At 42.0% G+C, this 25,535-nt stretch overlaps 2 protein-coding genes and 1 long non-coding RNA gene across 3 annotated transcripts; 2 read left to right on the top strand and 1 right to left on the bottom strand.

The window, feature by feature from the left end:
• Window positions 1-377: 377 nt before the first annotated feature.
• Window positions 378-1,259, bottom strand: LOC128474341 (uncharacterized). Its single transcript, XR_008346341.1, has 2 exons — window positions 1,201-1,259; window positions 378-414 (listed from the first exon to the last, which is right to left on the bottom strand). It is a non-coding gene; the product is annotated as an uncharacterized LOC128474341 (long non-coding RNA).
• A 5,393-nt stretch (window positions 1,260-6,652) lies between these two features.
• On the top strand, window positions 6,653-15,970 carry WDR73 (WD repeat domain 73). Its single transcript, XM_053456649.1, has 8 exons — window positions 6,653-6,731; window positions 9,166-9,233; window positions 9,324-9,412; window positions 11,632-11,720; window positions 13,165-13,232; window positions 13,595-13,756; window positions 14,362-14,727; window positions 15,229-15,970. The coding sequence occupies exons 1-8, from the start codon at window positions 6,685-6,687 to the stop codon at window positions 15,468-15,470; spliced, it is 1,131 nt and encodes a 376-aa protein (XP_053312624.1). The 5' UTR covers window positions 6,653-6,684; the 3' UTR covers window positions 15,471-15,970.
• Window positions 15,971-20,228: 4,258 nt separating this feature from the next.
• On the top strand, window positions 20,229-25,535 carry LOC128474336 (sialidase-3-like). Its single transcript, XM_053456647.1, has 3 exons — window positions 20,229-20,383; window positions 23,439-23,644; window positions 24,241-25,535. Exons 2-3 carry the CDS (start codon window positions 23,447-23,449, stop codon window positions 25,192-25,194), a joined length of 1,152 nt encoding a protein of 383 aa, XP_053312622.1. The 5' UTR covers window positions 20,229-20,383; window positions 23,439-23,446; the 3' UTR covers window positions 25,195-25,535.

The raw sequence follows: 25,535 nt of genomic DNA on the forward strand, positions 1-25,535 counted from the left end.
TCTACACGCTGCCCCGGCTACACACCGGGAGTCAGAAGCACTGGTAAGTTTTTTTTTCTTGGGGAGGAGTGTTAAATTGAGGGCATAAGGCATTTCTAAAGGAAGAGTGCTCTATGAAATGCCTTTGAATCCCCTTAATGCCACTTTGCCTCCAGAAATGCCTTTTAACCCTCTATAGTCCACTCGGCCTCCTGAAATGCCTTATACCTCCCTATATGCCACTCTGCCCCATAATATGCACAGTGGCATATAGGGGGTTTAAGGCATTTATGGGGCAGAGTGACAAGCCTGGGGGCAGATGTGCATAACTGGGGGGCAGGTTGGAAAATAAAAGGAATTAAAAACAAAATATTTTTCTCAATCATAGCTTTTATTAAAAAAATAGTTTACATGAATTAACATTTACTGGCAAAACTTTTTTCCTATAGGGTCGTCTTATATTCAGGCTTTTTCTTTTTTTTCAGATTTTGGGGGGTCGTCTTATAATCAAGCAAATACGGTATATATGTTCTATTGGAAATAAAGCAGCACACCGCTGGTGCACAGTGGATGAACCAATCCTTGCCCCACCAGAAGCACGTGATCACCAAACCCTAGCGACCACATGCAGGCATGTGACAAAGCCAATGTATACGTTTGGGTAGACTTACTAAGAAACTCAATTCATTACATATGAACGTAGCGGGGGTAATTTTGCAGAGTTCAGACAAGGACATGTGAAGTCACAATTTGACCAGCCTTAACTTGCACTTGCATGCTAATGCTCATAAGGCAATTCACTGATCTGCAAGTTGTTTGTGAGTACATACAAAAATGAAGTCATATGCCCTCACCAGAAACTCGAAATTACCCCGCAAATAAAAAAATACATTTAAAAAAACATGGGCCCTCCAAGGGAAGGTAAAGATCACTCTCCTCTTCACCCACCCTGCGTATGGGGCAATTAAAGAATAGGGTTAGCGGGGATAGGGGGTTAAATAATGTTTAAAAAAAATATTTAGGAGGCGCAGTAGGACGGAGGGTTAATTTAACCCTATTGGGATGAGGGAGTGAATTCAAAACATTGAAATCCCTATTGGAGGGGTGTAACAGATCTTGGTACCCCAAATGGGTATATCCACAAAAGTCGGCTTCCTCCACTACCCCAACCACAGGACCCCTCATTTATTATCGGCCGATGTCAGAATACAAACAGCTAACACCTTCACATCAAGAAACATCAGCCGAGACTAAATGCTTTAGGATAAAATCAGGAACTCGATTTAATGGGAAACACACAGGTATGTAAACAGTGCAAGCGGTTCATTTAAGCCTTGAAATGTGTCTAGTTTTCAAAAATATATGGTTTGATGGGGTGAATTGCATTGGCCGGCTTCAAAGATACCCAAAATAGCACATGGGCATCTTTGATGATTGGTTCGGTGGTGGCTTTTCTCCAATGATCCACGGCCAGCCTCCAGCTTCCGTGGATGCTACAAAGTCACAGATTGTATCGTGAGCCCGTACATGTACCGGCTTTGACGTGAAAGGGTTAATAGGTTAATCACTCATATTTGGAAAACCACTTAAAACTAAAACTATAACATTATATAGCAAAACTATTCCACATGAAAAACTTCTGCAGCTCACTCATCTTCGCTCTATTGTTTATTCATAATCTGCATGTTATCTCATCTTGGAAAATTAAATGAATTAGTTTACCAAAAATGTAAATATTGCATGAATATACAGCCTCAATTACTAAGCTCTATTTCATGTTAAAAAATGTCTTTAAAATAAATGTAATCAAAATCAAAGAAATCATCAATTTAGGGGGGAAGCGATTTATAACGTATTTGCCCCCCCCAATTTGAATATTAATTTAGGGAAAAAAAAGAAAAAGCCTGTATACCCTATGTCACCCCACCTCCCTAATAATCCAGTCTGTCCCAGATATGCCTTTTAACCCCCTATTTGCCACTCTGCCTCCTATATATGCCGTTTACACCCATATACGTGATGCCGGCGCTCCGTCATAGAAGCCCCCAGAGGAAGTGCCGGCAGCAGCAGAGGCTGCCAGAGTTAGGAGGATCCAGGTCCCCTGCAGCACTGCGGGGGATCTGGATCTTAGTCTTGTAATCAGACCTCTATTTGAGGTCTGATTAGAAGACAACCTCGTATATAAAACGATGGATATTTTTCAAAGCATTTGCTCTGAACAAAACCTTGTCTTATAATCGAGCAAACACAGTACTTTTTTACTTATAGTAAAGGTTATTTACATTATTATTTAAATGTTTTGCACTGTTTCCAGTACAGTTTGGCTCAAGATCCTTTTGGGGATCTTGCATACATTTTAATTTTCCTCTCCTCCTGATCTGGTTGTGCTGATTACAATACGATCGGCAAGCAGAGCTCCATAGCACTGGATTGCAGATTGCAATCAGCCAGCAGGGGGAGTAGGAAGACCAGAAAGACCTTGCTAAGGCTCTCCTATCTTCAAGTGAACTTCCGGCTTGTGTCACTGTCTTCTTGCCACAAGTTCTCCTGCCATTTTCTGGTTCCTAGATCCAAACCAGCTGCCAGAGAGGATTCCCCCCACAGTGCTGCAGGGGACCTGGATCCTCCTCTCTGGCAGCCGGTGAACATCTGTGTAATGCGCACAGACAACCCTCGCTGCTGCGAGCACTTCTGCTGGGGCTTCTATGACGGAGAGCTGGCGTGACCTGACCTTCCAGGGCTCAGTCGTAAAAGCCCTGGCAGAAGTGGTGAGCAGCAGCCACCAGGGAGTATGGGGAAGCATTGGTAAGTCAGGGGGGCTGAGTGGCATATCTGGGGGAGTAGAGTGGTGTTTCTATAAGTAAGGTGCATTATGAACAAACAGGGGGACCTTAAAATTTCTATTGGTTTTTCAAGGTTCTGTTTATTTATAAACATATGCTAACTGCATAATAGATTCCAAAAATGTTAAAATACATGTATACCTGTTTATTAGATAAAATATTGTTTTACCATTCCACTAATGTGTATTTTTTCTTTAACCCCTTTAGTCCCCTATGGATGTACCAAAACGCATCCCAAGAATCCCCTGTACGTCCTGCCCTTCTTGCAGTGGCAGGGACACATGCCTGCCGCTGCACGGGAGATCAGGACTTCCCCGACAGCAAAAGCCGGCACCGCTGGCTTTCTGCTGTTCAATCTGACGTAACAGCTTCCCGCATGAAAGCCAGAAAGCTGTTACATTTTTAAATTGGGCATTCCCTTCCGGGTTGCGTCACTGCAGGGGATATCCTGTCCTCTGATGAGGCACAGGAGCTGCAATCTCTATGCAAGTCTGAATAGTATGTTCCCTATAAGTGCTGGAAAAGTATGGAAAATCTATATGAATTAGGTATTTATGAAATCAGGACACCCGAATTGATAAACTCGGAGGGGATTTTCCATCACTTTACCTAATTTTGAGAGGATTCAGAGGGAAAATTTTTAAAAAAAATTGCTGGTTTTTTTTTTCTAATTTTTGCTAGTTTTTACTAAATTTCTCATTCTAAATTTTCAGTTAACCATCCAACTATGGTATCAAAAGAAAGCTCTATCTCTCCTTTAAAAAACAATACATAGTTTACATGGATACACTATTCACAGGAAAAGAGAATAATCGCTGAACTGACAAAAATAGCAAAATTGCTTCAGTTTTGAACCCACGGTGCCAAAGACACATGCCCTACCCAAATACAAATCACAAGTTGTTTTAGTAATTTCACGTACCTGTTACTCACCTGCAGTCTGTTCCCACCCCACGGCAACAGCCACCACGGAGGAGGAGACCCCCCCTCCACCTCGGCAACAGCGTGTTTATATATTACCGTTATCCGTGTTTGACCTTGGCTTTGTTTTTGAATGTTGTTCTCAGGAATCCTGACCTTGGCTTGTTCAACTTTCTGTACCCTTGGGTCGTACTTGACTTCATTGTTTACTGAATTACTGTGTTTGGATAGAATGGGTTAAATGGTTAAATCAAAAGTGTTAAAATGCCCTTAGTAAAATTTTCAAAAAATATATACCGTATTTGCTCGATTATAAGAGGAGGTTTTTTCAGAGCAAATGCTCTGAAAAATACCCCTCGTCTTCTAATCAGACCTCAAATAGAAGTCTGATTATGAGACTAAGATCCAGATCCCCCACACCGCTACAGGGGACCTGGATCCTCCTGTCTCCCCCCCAATTTAACACCCCCCCACACACACACACACACTTACCGGTGCTTCCTGCTGTATTGCCGGGGCAACGGGTTGACGTCTACGCGATCCAGCCGGAAGGAGGTGTGGCTAGCAGCGGGGGTTGTCTGCGCGACGGACGCAGACAAACCGCCGTTGCCAACTCCACCTCCTTCCGGCTGCAGCGGAAGGAGACGTCAACCCGCTGCCCCAGCAATACAGCAGGGAATTGGAAGCACCGGTAAGTAAGTGTGTGTGTGTGTGTGTTAAATGGGGGCATAGGGCATTTCTGGAATGCCTTATACCCCTATATGCCACTCTGGCATTTAGGGGGTTAAAAGGCATATTATGGGGCAGAGTGGCATATAGGGAGGTATAAGGCATTTCAGGAGGCAGAGTGGCGTTAAGGGGGCATTTAATAGAGCACTCTGCCTCCTGAAATGCCTTATACCTCCCTATATGCCACTCTGCCCCGTAATATGCCTTAAAACCCCCTAAATGCCAGAGTCGCATATAGGGTATAAGGCATTTCTGGAGGCAGAGTGCTCTATATAATGCCTTTTAACTCCCTTAATGCCACTCTGCCTCCTGGAATGCCTTATACCTCCCTATATGCCACTCTGCCCCATAATATGCATTTTAACCCCCTAAATGCCAGAATGGGATATAGGGGTATAAGGCATTTCTGGAGGCAGAGTGGCACATAGGGGGTCAAAAGGCATACCATGGGGCACAGTGGCATATAGAGGGTTAAAAGGCATATCATGGGCAACAGTGCCATATTGGAGTGGGAAGCCTGGGGGCAGATGTGCGTAACTGGGGGACAGGTTGGAAAATACAAGGAAATAAAAACAAAAAAAATATTTTTCTCAATCATAGCTTTTATTAAAAAAAAATAGTTTACATGAATTAACATTTACTGGTAAAACTTTTTTCCTTTAGGGTCGTCTTATATTCAGGCTTTTTCTTTTTTTCCTAAGTTAATATTCAGATTTTGGGGTGTCGTCTTATAATCAGGGTCGTCTTATAATCGAGCAAATACGGTACTTTTGTTTAGTAGTTTTTCTTTTTCTGGACACTGATTTCAGAAATATCTAATTTACATAGAATTTCCATACTTTCCCAGCACTTATAGGAACTTACTATTAGGTGTACATTATTCTTTACAAAGCCGTAGAATTTTTACATTAGTTATGGTGGGATTGCAACTCTAACTTTAAACAAATAAACCAAAAATACCCACAAAGGTATATATTTCTGTAAAGCAGACAATCCAGACTATCATATCAGGGGTATTTGGGCATTCTTCATGCAGCTATCTGGCCACCAATCACTGTCAAAGGTGGCCGCTTTTTTCACCATCACTTCTGTGTTGCTTAGATTTTTTTGCAGTGTATGTGTAGTTAGAGGTCCTCTTAGGGACCTCTTGAACATGTTATTAATGCCAGTGATGTCACAATGACATCACTTAGCGCACTTTATTGTTTTTTTATTATTATTTATTGTATTATTTTGGTGAATTTTTAATGTTAAAAAAATAACCTTTTTTTTTTTTTGGCTGATTTGTGTTTCAGCATGGGGGAAAAGTGAAAAACACGTTTTCTCACTCTCCTCCCTGCGCCGATCACACTGTGATCTCTATGCAAGTCCCCACAGACTTTGCTTCCAAAAACAGGACAAATACCTAAACACACTTTTGGAGTTTTTCCCATTTGCGCTGGTTATATATAGTTTTTATAGGTGAAACTGTAAAAATATTTCCTTTTTTTCCTAATTTCCCCCACATAGATATTTTAGATATTTCTCATACTAAATGATAGTTTATATACATATCAAAAGAAAGCCCTACTTCTGCTGAAAAAAGAAGTTAGTGGTCAATCAGAGTTGAATAAAGACATAGCAAGAGCACAAAAACTGCTCTGGTCATTTAGTGCAAAAATGGTGTAAAATAAAGCAACCCCTCAGCCCTGAAAGGGTTAATGATTTTTATTTAAACAATTTAATTTATAAAGCCAGTCCTGCTATTTCTATACACATTATTAGGACTTTAATACCCCCCGTGATACCCTCATACCCAGCAAACATTTTGAGCTCCTAGAAAAGGAGAGCACCGGGGATTTGGGGCCCAAAGAGGGTCTTCCTAATGAGTGGATATGACATGAATAGGGTGGCAGGAAGACATGGGTCACACAGGGTTAAAAAATTATGCAAAGAGCCAGGGTGATTTGCCGATATTTGTACACCAGTGCAAATATACCGTACATTTAACCGTATGGGTGCCGGGTGCATGCTTTCTCAAAGAAAAAATTACTTTAAATAATACGTACAGAAACCGGCGCCAAATAATCAACAACACAAAATCTCTGACCGACTGTTCCAGTCACCTCAGACGCATTCCCGCCACGGAGCTTTCAAGCACCACGTGACGGTGAGAGTCACATGACCCGTGACGTAACCAGGTCGCGTCGCTGGGAAGGAAGTAGTCTCTGCCATGGAGTCAGATGAGTGCGAGCAGTGGATGCTGGAGTCTATCAGGCTGTGAGTGTGAGTGGGAGTGGGAGTCCGAGTCGGGCAGAGCTGGGCGACTCCGAGCAGTCAGAGAGTCACGGACAGTCATTAACTCTTTGTGGTATTTTATAATCGGGTCTGTTGATGCATCTTTTATGGCTGGTTTTTGACGTACTAGTTGATATGGAAAGGTACTCACACTTCACAACCAACCCCCCCCCCGCACAAACACACGCATTTAACATTTTAAGTGCCAGAGGTGAACCAGAGTCACACAGCTGGCACCCGCAAGGTTAATCTTGAAGTGGAAGAGGAGCTCACACTCTTTCACTCCATGACATATCGGTGCTTGGTTCGGTGCTTTAACCTCATGTGTACCAGGAGCCGGGGCGCATTTTTTTTGTATTATTATTATTATTTTGGTTCGGCGCAAAGTACAAAAGTACAAAAAACACGCGTACATAAACAACATATATCAGATAATATTCCTGAAAGACACAGAAAAAATGAATGTACAAAAAAATATTTCTGAGTGATAGAATAAAATATGGGATTTAAATCACGCAAGGCGGCGGCCGGGACACATTTTTCTACCCGATAGGCCGGGCCAATTTTTATAGTTATGTTGTACTTTGGAGACACATCCCACCAAACATCAAAAAAAACATTTTCCCCATTTATGTTAAAGCGAATAGTAAAAATAAATTAAAAATATATATATTTTCTTAAAACGCCCTTAGTAAATGTAGTTGTTTATACGTGGAGATCACCCACACAGCACATGTAGGTGACAGTACACAACGTACTAAAGGGTAGGTACATATTAGAGGGGGGTAAATACCGTAAAAATCTGGGGTGAAAATACACGTTTACACAAGTGCGAAACCTTTTTGTACCTCTAATACACCTGCTTTTGAGGATTATACCTTCCAGCACCCTCGTTATCTTTCTGGATGAGGCTAATGGGAGTTTTAGTCCACCTCGTTCTTTTCATTAAAAAAAAAATAAAAAGTTTATGTTTTATTGTTATGGGGGGGTGAACGCACAATCACTGAGGCGCAAGAGATGCCCACTTAGCAGCGGGCATATGCACTGCATTACAGGAAAGTCTTTTAAGCGCTTAGTCGATATGCCCCCGTCCGCAACGTTCTCCAAGCCGGGGCAGGAGCTGTTTGGCGATAAGTATCTCACACGCAAGGAGAAATGAGAAAACGGGCAAATACCGGATTGGCTCGAATATAGGCCGCAAAGAAAGAATACATTTTTTTTAATGAAAAAATACACATTAGTGGAAAGGTAAAACAGTATTTTATCTAATGAACAGGAATACATGTATTTTAACATTTTTGGCATCTATTATAGAGTTTGTCAGCATATGTTATATACAAAGAGAAAACCAATAGCCATTTTAAGGTACCCCCTTAATTCATAATGCACCTTCCTTATATGCCCCTCTGCCCCCCAGATATGCTTTATAACCCCTGATATGCCACTCTGCCCTTAATATGCTCTATAACCCCAGATATGCGTTATGCCCCCTAGAAATGCCCACCTGCCCCCCCCCCGAAGTGTATCGAGGCCAGCCGGTGGACGTCTGTGCAATGCGCGCAGACAACCCCTGCTGCCGGCACTAACGCCGGGGCTTCTATGAAGGAGAAGCGCCGGCGGAAGTGCCGGCAGCGGAGGTTGTCTAAGCGCATCGCACAGACGTCCACCTGCTGCCGGAGGGGAGGATCCAGGTCCCCTGCAGCGCTGTGGGGGATCTGGTTCCTAACCCTGCTGCTTACCCGCAGCAGGGCTAAATGAAAACGCAACAACTGCATGTCCCAGGCGTCGGGCAACACGAACAGCGCATCCCTGCGCTAAACCCCGAATATAATCCGCACCCCCACTTTAAAGACCAAAAGTGGGGGGGAGTGCGGCCTTTATTTGGGCCAATACGGTACATATGCAAAGGTAGAAACCACAGAAATTTAAAGGGACCACACAGTTATCATATCCATTAAAGTTCATACGATGGCAGGAGCATAAGGCTCCATTACCGACCATTTTATTCCAGAGCACATCTCATTATTACATCTTACTGGCCATCATCACCTATAAAGTGGCTTCTCGCAGTATGGGGGGGATGTATGAATGTACATCACTCATACTGCAGGGCAGCGCTATAGGTGGTCAGCAACATGTGGGAAAAAAACATCCAGATCCCAAATGGTTTAATGAAATGCTTGGCAGGTTTAGCATCTTGCATTTTGCTGGAGTATAAATCTTTCCAGTACAAGAGGTGAACATAATTGCTACAATAATCATTTTTTTGCCATATATATATATAATCGTGTGATAAGTATTGGAAAGGGCTGGATAATCGGGAACCTTTTTCTATAGACAGACATGAATGATTATATATGGTTCTGGAGATAAGTAAGCTTCCAAAAATAGCAGATTTTTTTTAATTTTATTTTAGGTATAAAGACCTCCATGACTTTGAGTTGCAGGATCCGACGCGAGTCATTGAGTGGGTAGGCGAAAAGAGTAAGTGAATTGAGTCTGTATGTCTGCATTACTGTTGCATTTCCTTTTTTTGTGATTGATACACATATACATATACATGGTTCCCTTCAGGTATCTGTGTAGCGGGTTATGATTGTGCCAAAACAAATGAAATTCTGCAGCTGCTTGTACCACAGAAGTTACATACAAAAGAAAATCAGGTAAGAACTTTTTGAACGTGTTTTCAGAGTAGTTGACATATAAGTACAGAGAACTGCAAGAAGTACAAGGTTACAATCAAAGCCAATACAGAAGCAGCATCAGTAAGAGTAAAACGGTTAAGGTTATGATAGAGTTTAGCTTCTAGTGAACCACCATTCATAGAGAAAGGTGAAGTTGCAGTGTGTGAGGACCTCGGAGGTCCCTTCTTCATATGTAATGAAGAACTGAGGAGTAAGGGGGGTTAAATACATAATATATGAAGCTGCCTCAGATTGTCATTACTTCAAGAAGGGCTCTGTCCAGGTCCATAGAGCTGCTCTGAGCGCCAGTCCACTAGAAGGTATCTCTCTGTAAAAGGACACCCGCAGGATTGCTCTGTGCAAATAGGGGCAAAGGGGTACAAAATATTACCTGATTACCTGTTAGGTGGGCCCGCATCAAAAGCATGGAAGGAATTATCAGTTGGGCAGGTATGTAAATTACAGGGGTAGAAAAGTCTTTCTTTTCCATATTGGAGTTTTTTCACATCATTTTGTTTTACTGCTTTTGCTTTTTTGTTGCTTTGTGTTTCCCTGACCAATAAAAGGCAGATAACTTGGAGATGAACGTTCGTCTTAAGAATGGCAGCTCTTTGATCTCTTCTTTAAGGAACCAGAGCTTACTTCTGGTGGAATACAGAAGCATAAACATTTTTTTCTCTTTTAAAACACAAAAAATTAAAGTGAAAAAATAACGAGAAAAGATATATAGATGTATACTTAGGAAACCAATATAGCCATCGAAAAATTAGATAGGACTCGCCAAACTTGTGGTAGTTTGGCGCAGTGGCGGGCAAAGCAATATATGGCCGTATAGTGTGATGGAATCTCCAATATCTATGCCTCAGATAGGTATTTTTGAATGGTATTTGCTGGGTATGCACTGAATCGTTGCAGTGTTTTGTGAACTTACCGTTGAATGTGTATGCCTTTTATGCTGTTTGTAAATAATAATAATAAAAAAAATATAATTTTTGCCGTTTGATATAGAGGATTTGTACTGCAGGGCTGCGTTCACATAATCAATGACGTGTATAAACTTGTCCTTATTTAAGGAGCCTTCTGGTTTGACAGTAACGCTCTGTATTGAGTTCAGATTCTGCAGTCTTATATTAACTCACTAGGTGGCGCAATTGTCCTGCTCAAATAAATACAATCGTAATGACAGAAAAGAGCTAAATGGCCCTTTTAATTACTTAATTTACTTATTTATTCGAGGTTTACAGGCGCGCGCCCAGTGGGCCACTGACTGTCACCGCCAGGCACTCACGCGATTTGCCGCTACCAGCGTGCGGGTGTGCGTGGCAGCGCACTACTCTTTTATGCTTGCGCAGCATTCAGCCACAGCCGTCGGCCGCACGTATATCATCAGGTGGCCGCTGCCCTTAAAGTGCCAGGACCACCCTGTCCTTGCCAGTCCAGCCCTGTCTCAATGTATTCTTCCTGATAAAATGTTTACCAAATAAATAACCATTCTGTAAAGTAGGCATTAAAAATAAGGCTGCTTTCATACAATCCAATGGGTCTAGTATTTGTCCTCCTGTCGTTTATCATTCATTTTATATAGGCCTCAGTTTGCAATTGTGTAACCCTACTAGAGACCAGAGCTCTGAAGGCTTATATGTAATGTAAGGCAGTTTTACTTTACTGAGAGGGTAGTAGATAATTGAACAGCCTCTCGGGAGAAGTGGCGGAGGCTAATGCAGTGACAGAATTTAAACGTGCATGGGATAAGCATAAAGTTACCCGAAATCTCAGACAGGACCAAAAACGAATAAAGGTCCGAGTTCTTGCATCTGGGAAAAATGGGCAGACCAGATGGGGCCAAATGGTTCTTATCGTACAGTGTAATATATATATATATATATATATATATATATTACACTGTACGATAAGAATATATATATATATATATATATATATATGTGTGTGTGTGTGGATATATATATTTGCAGTCTACACCTGTCTGTTCGCCCAGGAGTTTAAGCAAGCAGGGTATCTGCAAAGTCGTTCAGTAATTGCCGGAATCGCTGTGTGGCAGATCCGTGTCCAAACCCTTTACTCTCCCCAGACTTGTCGCCGCGTTTGGCCGCATTCTGGCAGCTTCCCTGCTTTGTACTTTCCATGTAAACGCTGCTCTGGAATCCACTCGCTTTCTCTCGTTTCTCCTTTCCCTTTAGGGTTTGTGTCCAGAGCGAGATTTGAAAGTGGAGCACGGCGGGTTTTCAGAGCATCCCGTATACAGCCTGAAACACATCCCAGAAACGAGGTAACAACTCGCATTCAGACTCATAGATTTATTATAAGTTTCAATGTGAATCAAGGATGTACAGCATAAAACATACAGGGCCAAGAAACCTCTATGGACAACGTGCTTGCATTCTAGGAAGCTGCCAATCAGGTGCGCACCGGGACATAGGACGTAGAATCCAGACGTTATTGTTCTGTATTGTAGCGAATATCAGCAGTACTTATTCCTCCTCTGTGAAAGGCAGCGTGTATCATTGCTACTTTACAGATCTCTGGTGAGACATCGCCTGCGGAATTGGGAACCATTCCGGGGACCATTATTTCCAGAAGAATATTGACCTTTCGGAGAGAGTTTTCGGGAGACTAAAATGGTGATGCTTTGCAGGATAAAAATCTGGATCTGGACTCAAGGATCTGGATACGTACATCTTGGTAGAGAGACGAGAGAGAAGGGATGGGAGGGAAACACTTAAATACATAAAGGGATTTAACAAAGGAGGAGAAATGTTGGCGCAAGAGACATGAATCAGATGTAGGGAAGTTTTACTTTACTGAGGGGGTGTTTTTAGGATAGGCATACGGCTCAAGAACTGATTAAGGTTTGAATCTGTACATCGGGAAACCTTGGCGGATTAGATTGAATGAACGGTTCTTATCTTTGTGGAGACAGCGGAGGAATCCCTGCAACATATCTGCCCTATGCAGCACCTTCTTCAACAAAGATGGTGGTGGATTCTCTTCGGTTCATTTTAACCCTTTCATTGCAATAGTTTGGGCATTCGGCTGTACCAAGAGGCTGCTAACACTCTGTCCTGAGTAGAGAGGGAAATGTGAGACGGCATCTCATTCATTCAATCATTCGTTCATTCTAGATGTTCTTCTGATTTGCAAGAGGTGCTGCAGCTGCCTTCAACCACACATCATATTCATCCTCCCAGCCAATGTTTTTTTGCAGCTCGGCCACTATTAGTACGAAAGGGTTTCCGAAACTTTGATTTCTTGTCCGCTAACGATCCTGTTTCCATCCAGCTCTTGGACGAAAGTCAACATGAAGTCCTGTGCGGGCCCGATATGCTGTTTTGCCTCTGCTTATGTGTGTAGCACAGGGAGGGCCGCGCAGATGTCCGAAGTATTGTACTAATTATCTGAACAGGATTCTGTATGCTGATGGTGTAATTACAGCCCTTCCTGTTATTCGCACACCCACTTCCCTTTTCCAATTGACTTGAATATCAAACACAGAATATGGGCTGCTATGATTTCTTTTTTTTAATATCCCATAATTTAATTCTGCATTGTGGTTGGTTTTATTATCTTTTATCAATGTATTTATCTTATGTTGTTAATGCTATAGATCGAAACAAACCATCTATAAAAGAACGCGGTATTGTTAGGCTGTACAGGCGTTTAAATATTTGTTGCATCAGACCACCTTTTCCTTAAGGATCTATTTTTGTTCACAGTGTTTTGGTCACTAGTGGTCCAGCTGTCGGCTCGGTGCAGGTTTGGCGGATTGGAGCAGAAGACAAAGGTGGGTGACCGGACCCTCTGCTGAGCTTAGAGTCTGGCAGTTGAAAAATGTTTTTAACCACAGTTTATCCGATCTGGCATAGTCTATAAACACACTTCCCGTATGTCCATTGATATGGAGGACAGCGCCCCTCGTCCCTCTCTTGATGTCCCATATTCTATGGAGCTCAGAATATTTTCTGGGGTTGAGGGTATCTGTGTGATCATCATCATCACATCATGGAATGGGTTAATAAGTTAAAAATTATAAATAAATTACTCATCTAAAAATATAAGTAACTATGAGTCACAGAATCACATAAGCTTGACGGGAAACCGGTGCTTATGTGTCCATGCAACGTTAGCCCCTTTATGTTCCTGCAGATGTCATTAAACCAGTGAGCACCATTCACTCGGAAGCCGGGACGGAGACGTGGACGAAAATAGCAACTATTTCGTCATCAGCACCTTGCCTTATACATGGCTCACAGGCCGGCAACACTCGTGTTTCAGAGGTGGAATCCGCCAAGCAGATCTACAGTCTAGGTACACCTGTGCGTGTTGTAGTGTTGCGTTGAATGATAAGTAACTACGTGAAGGACTTCTCATGTCACTAGAACGACAAAGGTTAGCATTGACAAAACCTGCTTTTATCTTGTTTTGTTCCAATAAACTCCCTTTATCTTCAGACCTGGAGGCCGCCATCGCCGTCAGTCGTGATATTTTGGGTAACTTTTCCAGCTCAATCACCACACTGAGCTGATGCTTTATGGCAATGCTAATGAAGTCCGTTCCGCCATAGACCTTTATTAGTCAGAGTCTACTGAATGGTTAAGACAGAACCCTTCTATTGTTTACCACAAGGTTGTATGATAAGTAGCGTCAGGGTTTGTCTGACTAACTCATGAAGTCATTTTACTTGTCATAAGTCCGAGCCTCCTCTCTTTGGGCCATCAATTCTTTTCCCTGGATCGAATTGTTCTGTAGTTCACGTCTGGTTCTACTGACACGTGAGTTAGCAGCTGATTTAATTAGCAGATGTGCCATCAGTCGTTGGGTAATTTGAAATGAACACATTCCCAAGCAGTCCATTCATACATTTCAAGGAAATTGCTATTTAACCCTTTTATTTTAATGTTCTGCCCTCCCAGGTGTAACTAGCCGTGATCCTGTGAGCACCATTTCCTCCCTGGATTCTAACACATTCTTCTTGTGCTGCTCAAGTGGACGTCAATACATGGCTGATGTCCGGCAGCCGCAGCCAGCCGGTGAGGGCACTTTAGACGTGTCGTCTTCATCTAATGGCCATTGGTGTGCAGCTGTCAGGTCCACGAAACAAGAAGCCCGGTCCGCCATTGCCAGCCTCTCTTCCGAGGGACACATTATCGTTACGGACACCCGGGATCTAAGCACTCCCGTGAAGTATGCCAGATGCAGACCTTCTGGTCCTGCTTCAGCAGAGCTTTTCATGTGCATCAGTTGGGCACCAGTGCTTGAAGACACCATTTCCATCTCAGGTAATTAGCCAGGATAAGGACATTTTTACCTAACTAATAAACTATACTAGGCTTTTGATGCTTTGCCAGGTTTTCCCTGTCCCGTCTCACTACTGATGCCACACAGGGTTAGAGGACAATGACTCTAAATCCATTCTAGTTGGAGACCTAACAACATTTACTTGTATGGCTTTTCAGTTTGCGACAGTTTGTGGATCTCGCTGTATATGCCACTTAAAATGACAAAGGAAAAAATATATAGGTATCTCTAGGTAAAGTGCTGTCCCCCAAATGTAACTAAAGAAAAGCTATAGGGAAGGGGGATGCGTCAAGAGCACTGGCACTCAAAGGGTTAAATAGTGCAGGAATAGGAGACTGATGAGTAAAATATATATATATATTTTATAAACAGGTGTGATTTTGTCAGATGTCCAGAAAGATGCCTCCCATGAGTAGGTCTCTGTAAACAGCCATGAACTCTCTTTTTTTCCACTAACTCTTCGTGCTTCATTTCTGACGCAGGGTTTGATGGCACCGTACAGATCTACAGCGCTAAATCCTGGGACGCGACGATGAAAGAGAGAGACCCCCTATTCGCTCACAAAGGCCATTCTGTGATAGGAGTGTGCGAGGATGGAAGCGTGCCAAGAGTCACAGCGCATTCTTGGCATCCGTGGAAAGAAAGGACTGTTTTATCGGCAGCCACAGATGGATCTTTACACGTCTGGGACTGGTCGGACTCCAACTCGGAGCTGGACTCTTAGCCAGCCACCTCCTGGATTGCGAGAAGATACAGTGCATTGTTTAAAAAAACATGTTAGTTTTATGTTTTTTATTCTTTATTCCAGACCAGGCCATTTTTTATGGTATGCAAATTAAACTCTTTTACGTTTCTAATGATTTTTTTTTTATTTATTTGAAGTCCTATTCATTTATTCTCCACCGAAGTGAACAATAACATAACTTACCAGGAAAAAGAGACCAACACGTAGAGTCTATATAGGGATCCCGTTAGCCTTGAATAGAGCATAGGTTTAAAACTGTTGGCCACACCCACTATGCAAATGATTATATAGTGTCAATCACTGGATTAATCAATCAATACATTTGTTTATACCACCAATAGCGTGACATATAAGTCATTTTTATGTTCTATGTCAGGAATGACAAACTTTGATGGTATATGCATAATATTAGTAATAATACTAATCATGAAGGGTGCTGCCTCTCCTAACTTTGGATACACCCGTGTGGCGGACACCTCAATATATGTTCTCCCCCTTTTCTTATTCTCTTATTGACCCACAGGTTTGCATGAAAGTTGAACATGGCAGTTGCCTGATTTCACTATACATTATGAAGGGCCGATCCTGGTGAGCTTTGCTTCAAGAAGGGGGTTGGACTAGCCCTGTGTAATGCATAGTTAATGTGGGTTGGGTTTGTATGTTTGTCTCCCTATAGACCCCATTCATTACAGAGGAACCCAAACGCTGTCCTTTACATGGGCGTCCAAGAAAATTATTTTGAGCCTCCTCCTTGGGTCGGAAGAAGGAGCTTCTAGGGTCGGTCTAAAGCCACGGACTTTCTTGTAAGATGTGTTCGTATCTGCTGTAAGTTCTATGAAACTGCTTAGTAACGAGGTCCTTTTTAAGCAGATATGGAGACCTGAGTTATAGCTGCGTCGTTAAAAATGTGGCTTTGTTTACAGAAAAAGATGAAAAACAAGTACAAATATATAGCATTTAGGAGATTTTAGTATTGTATTGGCCAAAATACATATATCTTACGTGGCTGGGTTTTTCTCTCGAAAAAGTATATATTACATCAATTTCAACAAATTAGGTATTACACGTTGCAATGCAAAAAAAGAGAAAATGACTCCCAGTTGTATCACAGGTTGCGGTTTTGCTTATTACCCCCCCTTGATTAAACTGTGTCCGGATATAATGCTATATATTATGTGTGTATATTTGCAGGTTGTGAGCAAGCGTTAAGCACCCTGCCGACTACACGGGCGTCTCATTTATGGAGGGGGGATTTAAATTGGATGAGAGTCTCGGTGTGCAGTCCCTCTGATTCCGCTCCTTGGTAAGTAATATAGCCGTGTTTACATTAAACAGGACTCGCCAAATCCGGGGTACTCTGACGTAGTGGCGGACTAAACAACATATGACGGTATAGTGTCACGGGACCCCCAGTATTTACATGTACTTAATATGTTAATAATATTTAAACGTGAAGATTCCATGTTTACTTAAAGCATAGTTTTTGGCAACATAATTTTATTCGGTTGAATTACCTTTCTATGTTGATTTTACCTCTCCCTGCCTTAGGCATTCAGAGTCTTTTCATACACCCTTTTCCCATGACATTGTCCCCTGCGTTTTATCGATTTCTCGTAAACACCTTATACGTAGCGGAAATAAAACACACTTCGCATGGCCTTAGTTTTACTTTATTTGGAGCTTCCCCACCCAAACCTTTCAGCTGCTGCCTCTGTTGCTCACCGTAATCTTGAGTCTTGTTCCAAAGGACCGTTCTGTGGAAAGGAACATGGTAGCTGGTCTGGTTAATACGAAAACAACTCTGCTTACATCCCAAGAAGAGACCTCCGATGTCTTGACATCTCTCGTGACTGCACCTCGGCTTTATTACATTCCCGCTAATATTTATTGATGCGGAGGAGGAGGCGTCGCTCCTGTCTGTTTTATTTCATCCGTGCATCGCGAATAATCTGCCAATGTTCTTGGCAGCGTATCTGGAATGTAGTCGTCCTGCCATGATGCCAAGGGATCTGTTTCTGTTTATTTATTGTACTGTATTGTATTGTGTCATTTGGCCTAAATGTTCATTTTCCGGTACAGGATGCTAAATTTTTATTGTTTGACCCGCAAAATCTAGTAAAAGGATTAATCCTGATTTTCTGCCAGTAACATAGTAATTTAGGTTGAAAAAAAAGACCTAAATCCATTAAATTCAATATCCTTCCTTCCTTTTTTTAAAAAAAAGATTTTGACACTTGGGGGGGGGAATTCCTCCTCGACATCAAGAGGCAATCCGATTTCTCCGTGGATCAAGAAGCTCTGAATTTTTTATGTTTATTCTAAGTCTTTTTTTTTTTTTTTTTATGTGGGGGGTCTATACATAAAGCAATGCATACACAGAAGCCATTTTGAAATGTCTGCTCCAGTCCTATTTTCAATGCATAATAATGTAAAACAGTGTATTTTACTGCATCTGCATGTATCACTCTCTCTCTCTCATATATATGTGTCTCTATATATATATTTATTTATAGAATCTTTTCTTTTTTTTTTTTTTTTTTATAATTTTCCTCCTTCACCTGACTTCCTACTGAAACCAGAAAGTGTAACCAGGAAGCATACTTAAGTATGCTTCCTGCACGTGCTCAGTAGCACTCCTTTTGAAGTATATTGGACTCAATGGATGTTGGAGCAGCAAAAAAACATCCACAGGAGTCTCATTAGTGGTGTCCAAAGAAGGCTTTAAATTACTTGAGAGTCTCATTGAGTGCAGTCCCACTGATTCAGGCCCTTCGCAAGCAATAAAGCCACAAAACATTAGGCAGGACTCGCCAAAGTTGGGATAGCTTGAAGTAAGGGCCAGCAAAGCAATATATGACCATGCGCAATATTCATGCCGCAGATGTATTTTTTAATAGTAGTCACTGGGCATGCGCTGAATTCTTGCTTTGTTTAATTGACATCATAAATGCGATTGGCTGCCGCGTCGCGTCTTTTGCACCCAACTGCAAAATCATATAAGTGTTTATACTGAAATACAACGTAGACACATTAGCCAGTGCAAATCCCAGGCGCTGACTAGCCATGGCTACTAAAAACAAATGAATTAAAACTGCCTTATTAACCCCCCCCCCCCCAATTCTATATGTCTAGAGGCATCAGATCATTGCTCCTCTCCATCTGTGTTCTACATTGTGTGGCCATAAACTGTTAGGAGGTTAGTAGACGGGAATCATTCGCTTGGCCCCAGTTAAAAGGCCACATTCTAGAACCCGTGCTGTGTCAGACGGGATGAGCTGGATCTCATTCACATACAGTCAGCATTTCATCTCGGCCGCATTCAGTGACTCTCGACTGTTCTAGTCCTCCCGACAAATCGCCTCTTTCTATGATATAATACCCAGGGTCCGGGCCACAAAAGGAAATGTTTTTTATTGGGCAGCAAACACAGTGATGTGGTGGGGCATTGGAGAAAATTGTTCATTAAATGACTTCTGTTGACCTAGAAATGTTTTCTTTTCAAGCTTTTTGCTCACCTGCCCCATTGTGACAATTGTTTTATCGCCGGGATTAGTAAATCCTTGTTAAAGGAGAACTCTACTAAATAAATTGGTCGAAACCCCCTATTTTTGGGAGGTGTTTAGGCTCAAATTTACTTTATCGAAGCTGAGACCTCACTGCAAAGCCACAAATATCTCATCAAGGCCCTGTCCTGATGTTCTCTCCTTTCTTCTCCCCAAACCCTGCAAAGGCTGCCTGAGCCAATTAACAGTGATCAGCGATTTAATAGGGAAGAGATAACTTAATGGGGAGGAATAATCCTGCAGATCCTGAGGACAGGAAGACGGCTTCTCCCATGGTGCACACATACATGTTTTTTTTAATTTGTAAGCACCCTTACATAGGTTTATTTAGTGTGTAGGACTGTAACATGTAGGATTTAGGAAAAGTGACGCATCAGCCAGGGTGTGAGCCTGAGTGTCAATCACTTTTCAGCATGTGCTTAGATGTAATGTAGGGATGTTTTGCTATACTAAGAGGGTGGTAGATAAATGGAACAGCCTCCCAGCAGAGGTGGTAGAGGGTAAAACAGTGAGCGTATTAAACATGCATGGGATAGACATACGGCTCCTGAATCTAAGACGAGACCAACGACTGATTAAGGTCCTTACATCAGACTTTATGGGCCGAATGCTTCTTATCTAACATTAAATTCTACGTTTCATTAAAGTACAGATGATGTCTTAAGTGTTCTTCTAATAAACTTTTCCCTTTTAAGTCCTGTAAGCCCCCCCCCAAAAAAAACCTTCATTGGTCACATGGCTTTTCTTTATGTTGTTTAACACAGTGCAGTAAAGAGAATGTCTTCTTAATCTAATCTAGATGACTCCCGACAGGAAGATAATTTACACCGGAAGATGAATAAAGCCAGTATAGTTGGCTCAAAAGCGCACGATAAAAAACAAAAAAACTGATAAAAAATTTTTAAAAATTCTTATTTTCCAGCAAAAAAAAAAAAGATGATAGAAGTTGCTCTCCGTCGCGTGCAACATTATTTCATCCAAATAATATGATTAAATAGTAATAAATATTTAGATAAGTCAGTATTTTTGGGGAGGAATCTGTGATCAGAGGCAGGGTGTGGGATGCACGGAGTACTAGGCAGTACTAGGCTTGGAATTACCCGGACTCCGTAGCCAATGAAAGCGGACTATCTGGGAGTCTCCCAAACCGAAAAGGGAAAACAATTCACATCCCGCATCGGCTTCCAGCAGCCAGAGGTCGGATCCGGCTCAGCAGTCGCCTTCTCTTGGTGGCCCGGCGGAGCCCTGGACTAACTTGCTGGGTGGAACGCGTCGGCCCTTAACCCTTTGAGTACTAGAGCGATCTGCTAGAACACAAGCAGTTAACAGGTTGGTGACATTGTAACAAGCGGAGATTCTGATGCCGTTACTGTATTCATACAAGGCGTTCTGTTGTTTAACTCGCAGCAATGATATCGGGGACTGAATGTATCAAATGTTATCCTTCTGTTTGATCAAATTCTGTTCGTCGGATCGGCAGGAGATATTTCACTCCGATGACTCAGCCTCTGTGATATCATCACCCCACGTGGGATAAAAACAGGAGCTTTTCTCAACTTCTGAAGCAGAAGTAGTATCCAGAGACCCGATGAGAGGCGTATTCACTAAACGTTTCTTCTCGCTGACTTCACTCTGTATTATGAAGGGCCATCCCCAATAAGCAAAAGAGGGGGCTTTGTCGCAAACTCTTGTTATTGTGAATACATCTCTGAATATCGTGGACTACAACTCCCAGCGGACTCTGCCCTATTGTCTATTAGAATATGTTAGCCGGCATTATGGTTTAAACAGAAGACCTATAGGCTACCAGAAGGCAGTGAAAGGGTTAGTTGACTACAAGGTTAAGAGAAGATTACCAGAAATGGTCCTCTAGGATTATTGGACTACAACTCCCATAAACCTCTTTCAGCCAAAGGGAGACTCTGGCCATCATGTACAGTACATGTGATAGCTGCGAGGTCCCTTTAAATTTACGTGGATTTACCCTTGCCAATGTTTGCCCCTTTTTCTGCCCCCAGCTATTTTCTGTGCCGGTATTTCTCTCTCTCTCTCTCTCTCTCTGGTATTTCTCTCTCTCTCTCTCTCCGGTATTTCTCTCTCTCTCTCCACTTGCAGAATGTAAATATATTCCCGTATCCTCCCATTCTGAACCGGACCAGCTCCTGCCCCACATACCTCTGACCGTTAACTCTTCATGTGCTGCATGGAATGCATACTTTTTAGAATAAAGCTTGCGGCTAAGAACTAGCTATAATATAAAACCAATTTCTAAGAATTCACCAAAAATATAAAATATAATACAACTTTAACCCCTTAAGGACAATGGGCTTTGCCATTAAGGGGTTAAAAAAAAAAGTATTTTTTCAAGAGGATCTGTTTAATGTTTTTAAGCCGGCAGATCGGCCCCATTCGGCCCGTCTAGTTTGCCCGTTTTTCCTGCTATATAGCCTCAAGCCTTAATCAGTCCTTGGTCATGTCTTAGGCTCGGGATAATTCTCTTACTGTATTAACCCACTTCTGCTGAGAGGCTCTTCCACTTATGTACTACCCTCTCACTAAAGTAAAAAAGCAGAACTAAGCTTATTTATTAAAACTGTGTTTTGTTTGCCAGTCATTGTAATTGTTTTGTGCAGATTTGGTTTAAAATGAAAAAGGTGTAGAGGTCCTTTGAGAAGAGCGCCCCAATGTGGCAGAACCAGTACAACAAATGAATTTCCTGACCTTCTGACCCTTCCCCAGAAAGCGATTCAGACCTGCGTTAGACATGAGAAGAACATTGTAATTTGTAGCGTAGTGAGATTTTATCAGTTTGGTGTCAGCCATTATTTTTTGAAATTAGGTGGATGATGCAGATACATGAGTGTTCAATTTAACCAGGGATACCGTAGGCATACTCGTTTCAGTGCTTATATCTCCTAAATTCGGGAAGCAGCAGACTGTGGGAAGTACTATTATTATATTTTGCACTTTTATATACGAGTCGGTGGGGATCACACCTTTTCTACATTCTTATATCTCCTAATGGCTGATGCTGGACACCCCAAATTTGCCTTAAAAAGGGGAAACATCTCTTCTTGACTCCAAAACGGCCTCTGATTTTTCACTGGATCAACAAACTATAACTAATCCCGTCCTTATAACCCGTTATATCCACGTATATTCCTCATATTATATATTATACACTCCGGCCGTATAACTAATCCCGTCCTTATAACCCGTTATATCCCTGTATATTCCTCATATTATATATTATACACTCTCCGGCCGTATAACTAATCCCGTCCTTATAACCCGTTATATCCCTGTATATTCCTCATATTATATATTATACACTCTCCGGCCGTATAACTAATCCCGTCCTTATAACCCGTTATATCCACGTATATTCCTCATATTATATATTATACACTCTCCGGCCGTATAACTAATCCCGTCCTTATAACCCGTTATATCCACGTATATTCCTCATATTATATATTATACACTCTCCGGCCGTATAACTAATCCCGTCCTTATAACCCGTTATATCCTGTATATTCCTCATATTATATATTATATATTCTCCCCCCGTATAACTAATCCCGTCCTTATAACCCGTTATATCCACGTATATTCCTCATATTATATATTATACACTCTCCGGCCGTATAACTAATCCCGTCCTTATAACCCGTTATATCCTGTATATTCCTCATATTATATATTATATACTCTCCGGCCGTATAACTAATCCCGTCCTTATAACCCGTTATATCCTGTATATTCCTCATATTATATATTATATACTCTCCCCCGTATAACTAATCCCGTCCTTATAACCCGTTATATCCTGTATATTCCTCATATTATATATTATATACTCTCCGGCCGTATAACTAATCCCGTCCTTATAACCCGTTATATCCACGTATATTCCTCATATTATATATTATATACTCTCCCCCCGTATAACTAATCCCGTCCTTATAACCCGTTATATCCTGTATATTCCTCATATTATATATTATATACTCTCCGGCCGTATAACTAATCCCGTCCTTATAACCCGTTATATCCACGTATATTCCTCATATTATATATTATACCCTTACGAAAAAATTACTGCAGTTTTTCTGAAGTAATACTGCAGTTTTTTGGACATGAAAAAACTGCAATACTGCACTTTTACTGCAGTATTACTGCACATTTACTGCAGTTTTACTGCATTTGTACTTCACTGTACTGCAGTTGTACTGCAGTTATTTTTGTACGGAAGTACAAATGCAATAAAGCTGCAGTACATTGAATTACAACTGTAGGTTTGCAATATAAAAAAAAAAAGTGCAGTAAATGTGCAGTAAAACTTACGTACAATTACACAGATTTGTTCGTTTTATTTACACAGAAGCAGACATGAAGTCTCCTCTTCCAGAGAAAACCCCGCTGTTCATCCATGAACCCAGTGGGCCTGTGTATAGAGCCCCCTCGCTCACTTACATTAAAGAGGCAAACACCTTCCTGGCCTTTGCCGAAAGGCGCAAGAATTATGAAGACGTCAACGCAGAATATTTGGTCATGAGGAGAGGGATCTACAAGACTGGATACGTGAAGGTAATTTCCCGATTTGGCTGCTACCTTCCATCATCTGTAGACTACCTACTGCATCTGCTCACCAATGGTCACCAATGGTCAAGTTGCTGTTGAGTCGCGTATGCTTGGCATGTGTGTGCACCCTCATTTTTTAAAGACAATTCAGTGTGACTTTGTCTAGCTCAATCCCAAGGCTAGACATCTGACACAACGGGCAAATGCATTGGTGGGCCGCTGGTCAACAAGAGTAGCGTCCGGCCAGGCATATCCAGCCACTGGCCTTCTGCTACAGCACCCCATCTGGAGCTGGAGTGGCATATGGGAGGCTGTTAAGTGGACAAAAAACCTATCGTACATATTAAGCAGCTGGCCTTGCTTAGGTCACCAGATGACCGCTGGACCTAAAGTTCCAGGGCTATCCTGTCACCGCCAGTCCGACCCTGGTTTGGGTATACATATATCTTCAGGGTCGGTCATGTGGTACGTTTAAACAGTTATTAAGAACAAACAAGTCAAATTTTTTTTAGCTACCTGTAAGAAAACAGAACAGATGCATTGATATGGATCATATTGTGGGTTCTAAACCATAATTACCTTTTTTTTTCTTTCGTCTTTAGTGGGAAGGAATCCAACCTTTACATGAAGCCACCCTAAAGAACCATCGCTCGATGAATCCATGCGCCGTCTACGAGGCAAGCTCCAAAGTTGTGTTCTTGTTTTTTAATTGTATCCCAATTGGGGTTACCGAGAAACACATGAGAATCTGGGGAAATTCTTCTAAGCTGTGCTACATCACCAGCAACGATTGTGGGGTGACGTGGAGCACCATCAAAGATATCACGGAAGTGACCAACCCCATTAGGAATATGGCTACCTTCTCCGTGTCTCCAGGCCACGGAATTCAGACACAAGCTGGGAAACTCATTATTCCAGCATACGTCCATGTGGCTAAATTTTGGTTTATACGCTGGTGGTTTGGGAAGAAACAGTCATTTTATCTGTACAGTGAGGACCAGGGGCATCGGTGGCAAATATCTGAGCGGATTACCAGATATGAGTGTGGTGAATGTGAGTTGGCAGAAATAAGCAATGAAGGCAAGAACATGCTCTATTGCAACGCACGGTCCACAGGAAACAAAAGGCTGGAGGCTCTAAGCTTAAACGTTGGAGGTGAATTTAAGTTCGTAGAAAAGAGCAAGAAGTTGAAAGAGACAAGTGGCGGCTGCCAAGGGAGTATTGTAAGTTTTCTTGGAGCTGAACAACCAGGACAAGATCGCAACTATTGGCTTCTCTTTTCACATCCCCTAAAGAAAGACCATAGAGATCTTGGAGTCTTCTTGACCAAGAATCCCCTTGTCTCTGAGTCATGGTCCAAACCTTGGGTCATTTATGAAGGCTTCGGCGGATACTCAAACCTTGTTGATTGTCAAGAGGCCAACACGTTTGCCATCTTGTTTGAGTGTGGTGAGGAAACTCAGTATGACAAAATAGATTTCTGCCTTTTCACCTTAGAAGACGTGTTGGAAAACATTAAGAAGAAGAAGAGTTTGTTTGCAAGATTTAAGAAATAACAGGTCGCATTTATGAAAAGGGGGACCATGGCTGTTCATAAGGTAGGACAAATGATGACACCCTCTGTCCACTTGGAACTTTGGCCCATGTGTCACGCCATTGCACGATTACCTCCTTGAGGTGTTGAAGGCATAGTCAGAACCCTTCACAGCGATTGCCAGGTTTTGGACCTCTACAGGACACGCACCTATATATATATCTTGGAGCTATTCTTTTGATTTTGCCCCTGCCTGAAGAATTACCTGTTCGTGGGGCCATGAATGAAATCACATAATGCACTATAGCCTACAGGATAGGGGTATAAAACCCCTGGATGGGTACATTCAGACCTTGGGCTTTC

The sequence above is a fragment of the Spea bombifrons genome, chromosome 2 (genome assembly GCF_027358695.1).
Source record: "Spea bombifrons isolate aSpeBom1 chromosome 2, aSpeBom1.2.pri, whole genome shotgun sequence".
NCBI lineage: Eukaryota > Metazoa > Chordata > Amphibia > Anura > Pelobatidae > Spea > Spea bombifrons.

Bases quoted from the DNA above. Each gene is read 5' to 3' on its own strand.
- WDR73 (XM_053456649.1), top strand. From the start codon at position 6,685: ATGGAGTCAGATGAGTGCGAGCAGTGGATGCTGGAGTCTATCAGGCT. The intron at 9,234-9,323 runs GTAAGTGAATTG...GGTTCCCTTCAG, and splicing joins TGAGTGGGTAGGCGAAAAGA to GTATCTGTGTAGCGGGTTAT. The intron at 14,728-15,228 runs GTAATTAGCCAG...TTTCTGACGCAG, and splicing joins AGACACCATTTCCATCTCAG to GGTTTGATGGCACCGTACAG.
- LOC128474336 (XM_053456647.1), top strand. From the start codon at position 23,447: ATGAAGTCTCCTCTTCCAGAGAAAACCCCGCTGTTCATCCATGAACCC. The intron at 23,645-24,240 runs GTAATTTCCCGA...TTTCGTCTTTAG, and splicing joins ACAAGACTGGATACGTGAAG to TGGGAAGGAATCCAACCTTT.